Here is a 4580-nt window from a genome sequence, read left to right as displayed (position 1 = left end):
TCCGCCGGAGCTGAGCATCAGGCTCCTGGCATTCAACCGCAAACCTTCAGCACAGATTTATACCCCCCCCCCCAAAAAAAAAAAAAACCAACCAAACCCAACAACCCACCCTCGTCCCTAAAGCAGCCCCGGAGCGGGCGAAGGGTCCGGAGCCCGTTCCCATCCCCGGACCGGCGGCGGAGGCAGAAAAGGGCATTTCGAGAGGCAGCGGGAGTTTTCGCCGATTTCTTTTTATTAAAGCACCCCCGAGCCCGTGTTTACATTGCGCAGTATAAACATCCTGCCCGGGCCCGCCGAGCTTAAAAGAGCACACGAAGAGGGGGTTTAAAGTGGGTGAAGCTCCGCGCTGCGCGGAGGCCGCGGTCGGGCAGCGCCTCCGCTGCCCTGCGCCGTCCGCGGAAGCTCCGCGCTGCCCGCAGGCCCGAGCTGCCGCGCCCCGGCCCCTTCCACGGCCCGCGTGGGGCCCTTCCCGCCCTCCCCCGTGATTTTCAGCAGAGGCGGCGGGGGGAAGGGGGGCAGGGCGGGGGGGGGGCGGGGCCCCACGCAGCGCCGCGGTCACGCGTGGCACACACACCCCCCCCGCGTATCCCCCCGGCGCCCCCCGCGGCGGGCAGGGGTGCGTCGCGCAGCCCCCGGGGTCGGGCAGGGCGGCGTGGAAAGGGCTCTTTAAAAGCCGCCCGCCAGCTGGGAGCGGGGAGCGGAGGGGGGCCGGGACAGGACGGCGGAGGGGGCCGCCCGTAGGGCGTGGGGGAGCGGGTCGGGGCGGGGATCTCCTCTCCGCTCTTACGTCTGTCAAGGAGCGGCAGACGCCGCTGCGAGAGATAAAGTAAAAGGCGAGCGGCGGGGCCGGGGGCAGACTCGACAGCCACCGCGATGGGAAGCAGCTCCCCGCAGCACCAACGCAGCTAGAGCCGGCGCGGGGGGGGGAACGGCGGCGGCCCCGGGAGCCCGGCCCGCCGAGGGGCAGCGGGGCAGGCGGAGGCGGCGGCCGCCGGCTTCTCTCTCGCAGCAGCCGAGCCCAGCTCGCTTCCACCCGCCCCCCCATCCCGCCTCCCTGCGGCCCCCCCCGACCCTCCGCCTCTCGCTCGCCTTCTGCAGCCGGGCTCGGATTTAGGGATAAAGTGGGAGGAGGAGGGAAAGGGGAGGGGGGGGGGGTCCGTCGCTTCCATTTGTTTATCCACGGAGGGGTGAAGTCTCCCGGTGGAAAGAAACCCCGCCGGGGGGCCGGGAGGAGGCCGGGGGTGGGGGGGTGAGTGGCGGCGAGCCCCCAGCAGCGTGGCCTTTTGGGGGGGCGCGGGGGGGGGGGGTGGCGGAGGAGGGCCGGGGCTGGCCGCCGCGGACCTGGCCGTAGATGACTGCAGAAGCGCAGCAGGCTCTGTCCTCTCAGCCCCCTCCTCCTCCGGTGCAGAGCAGCTACGGCCCCATGTCCTCCGTGGCCGAGAAGCAGCCGCAGAGCTCGGCCATGGACGCCGCCTCCGCGGCGCCCGGCGGGGCCACCGGCAGCGCCCCGGGCAGCGGCGGCGCCCCGGGCAGCGGCGGTCCCAAGGCGAAGAAGACCAACGCGGGGATCCGGCGGCCGGAGAAACCGCCTTATTCCTACATCGCCCTCATCGTCATGGCCATCCAGAGCTCGCCCTCCAAACGCCTGACCCTCAGCGAGATCTACCAGTTCTTGCAGAGCCGCTTTCCCTTCTTCCGAGGCTCCTACCAGGGCTGGAAAAACTCGGTGCGCCACAACCTCTCGCTCAACGAGTGCTTCATCAAGCTGCCCAAGGGGCTGGGCCGCCCGGGCAAGGGCCACTACTGGACCATCGACCCGGCCAGCGAGTTCATGTTCGAGGAGGGCTCGTTCCGCCGCCGCCCCCGCGGCTTCAGGAGGAAATGCCAGGCGCTGAAGCCCATGTACAGCATGATGAACGGGCTCAGCTTCAACCACCTCCCCGAGAGCTACGGCTTCCAGGGCTCGGCCGGCGGGCTCTCCTGCCCCCCCAACAGCCTCTCCCTCGAAGGGGGCTTGGGGATGATGAACGGGCATTTGTCCGGCAACGTGGAGGGGATGGGCCTGGCGGGACACTCCGTGCCCCACCTGCCCGCCAACGGTGGGCATTCCTACATGGGCGGCTGTACCGGCTCCTCGGCGGGGGACTACCCGCACCACGAGAGCTCCGTGCCCGCCTCCCCGCTGCTCGCCGGCGGCGGCGTGATGGAGCCCCACTCGGTTTACTCCGGCTCGGCCTCGGCGTGGGCGCCCTCCGCCTCGGCGGCCTTGAACACCGGCGCGTCCTACATCAAGCAGCAGCCCCTCTCGCCCTGCAACCCCACGGCCAACCCGCTCTCCTCCAGCCTTTCCACGCACTCCCTCGACCAGTCCTACCTGCACCAGAACAGCCACAACACCGCCGAGCTGCAAGGTAAGGCGCGGACACGCGTGGGAGACGCCCCGGACCGCCGCCACCGGGGGCTACCGGCGGGGCGGGCGCGCTCCGCGGCCACGCGTGGGTCCCGGCCGAGCCGCCCCGCTTCGGGGACGGTTTTAATGCACCCCCCCCTATCCCGGGGAGGACGCCGCCGTCCCCCCGCTCCTCGCCACCCTTCCCGGGGGCGACCGGGCAGCCGTCGGGGCTCGCCCCGGTGGGGGACCCGCTCTCCGCCGCTGCGGGGCTGGGAGCCGCCGGGCCGGGGCTCCGCTCCCCCGGGGCGGCTGCTCTGCCGCCGGGGCTGCCCCGGGCCTAGGACCGGTGGGCTCAGGCGGGCGGGGAGCCGCGGGAAGGCGAGGCCGGGGCTGGGCCCGAGGGGTCTTCCACCTCCACCGGGACCCGGAGCGCTCCGGAGGGAGAGAACGAGGGGGGGGGGCATTTCCCCAGCGGGGTGTCCACCGGGCCCCGCCACCAGCTCCTCCCGGGGTTGCGTTTTCCAGGCCCATCGCCTCCCTCCGCTCCTCCGCCCAGGCGGATGTCGGTGGCCCGGACCCCCCGCGCCCCCCGGCCCGGCCCCGGCCCCGGGACGGAGCTGCCGGGGGTGGATTTGCCCCGGTTCCTGGGGCGGGGCGGGGGGGGGGAGATGGTGTTTTGGCCGGGAGGAGGCCTCGGGCGGGACGAGGCCGGCGCTGGGCTTCGTCCTGCGGCCCAACTTCACCTCGGGCGGGGGGCTCTCGGGGCACGGGGGAGCCCCGGGAGCCGTGGCGGGGTGAAGGAGCAGGTTTGGGGGTCCCTGCGCATCACCCCGAGCCCTCGGGGGAGCGGGAAGTGCCGGGCAGAAACGGGTGTGAAGCGGCGCCTTCGCGGGTCAAAACCACGAAGGGAAGCGGGGAAAAAGCATCAGCCGGGCGGGTACGGAGCGGCCGGGCCCGGGCACAGCAGCGGCCCGGGGCCCCCGCCCGCCTGGTCACCCTCCCGCTCCCGGGCCGGTCCCGGCTCCGCGGGGAGCGCACCGGGATCCGCTGGGAAACGGAGCAAAAATCCGTCCCGAGGAGCCACCGGGCCCGCCCGCGGCCTTAAACCGAAATACTCCGGATTAACACCCGAATTAACGGCGCCGGAGCGGCGTCCCCGGCCGGGCGCTCCTCCCCGGCGCACCCCAAATTTTCGGGGCGTTTTTATGTCCCGAGGTGGCGGCAGAAGCGGCAGGAACGGCCCCGCTCTCGGCCGCGTTTCGCCCTCGGCCTCTGCCGCCGGTGCCGGTGGACGAACGTGCTTCCCCCGCTCCGCACCCCGCGGACACTCCGCGCGGGCGGAGGCGACGGGAAAAAGCAGCCGGCATCTTCAAGAGGGCAAAATGGGGCAAAAAGAAACCCCTCTAAACCCAACCCAAAGCAAATCCCGTCTCCTCGCCGCGTCCTTAGGCCGCGCCGTCCCGGGGCCGCGGGGCTTTCCTCCGCCGCACCTGTCCGCGCCCGCGGAGCCCCGGCGGTGCCCGTGCATTTGCGTGCATGCAAAAATACACCCAATTTCGCGCTGAGAGCCGGGGGCTGCGGAGGGTTGGGGTTGTTTTGGGTTGTTTTGGGTTTTTTTTACCCTAGACGGCGGCTTTCTCCCTCCCGCCCTCAACCTCCTCTACTAAATATAATTCCGATGGCTGACAATCTTTCCCCCCCCCGTCCCGCAGGCATCCCGCGGTATCACTCCCAGTCTCCGAGCATGTGCGACAGAAAGGAATTCGTCTTCTCTTTCAACGCCATGGCCTCCTCCTCCATGCATTCAGCGGGCAGCGGCTCCTATTACCACCAACAAGTGACATACCAGGACATCAAGCCGTGCGTTATGTGATACGGGGCGGAAAAAAACACCTCCCGGGGCCGGCCAGGCCTGACCCGGGCACCGAGCCCCCCCCCCAGGACCCTCTCGGTGGGACGGGGGGGTCTCCGCAGACTGGCTTTGTTCAGGCGGCCCGGGGAGCGGGGCGGGCGGCCCCGGGGCTGAGCATCGGCCGGACCCGGCCTCCGCCGCCGGTCTTCCATCCCAGACGGTCTCTGCCTTCTTCTGCTTCTTCGCTCGGGGCTGGCTTGAGAGGAAAGCAAAAGCAGCCCCCCCGCGAACCCCGGCTGCGGGGTTGGGTTAAGGGTGTGACAAACGAGCCTTATT

General features: G+C 71.0%; 1 protein-coding gene across 1 annotated transcript; it reads left to right on the top strand.

Moving 5' to 3' along the window:
• The first annotated feature begins 1351 nt into the window (after nt 1-1351).
• Nucleotides 1352-4265, top strand: FOXF1 (forkhead box F1). The gene is made up of 2 exons (XM_059825018.1): nt 1352-2411; nt 4105-4265. Exons 1-2 carry the CDS (start codon nt 1352-1354, stop codon nt 4263-4265), a joined length of 1221 nt encoding a protein of 406 aa, XP_059681001.1.
• The last annotated feature ends 315 nt before the right edge of the window (nt 4266-4580 follow it).

This window comes from Gavia stellata, chromosome 15 (assembly GCF_030936135.1).
Source record: "Gavia stellata isolate bGavSte3 chromosome 15, bGavSte3.hap2, whole genome shotgun sequence".
Classification (NCBI taxonomy): domain Eukaryota; kingdom Metazoa; phylum Chordata; class Aves; order Gaviiformes; family Gaviidae; genus Gavia; species Gavia stellata.
This window is presented reverse-complemented; position numbering and strand designations above follow the sequence as displayed.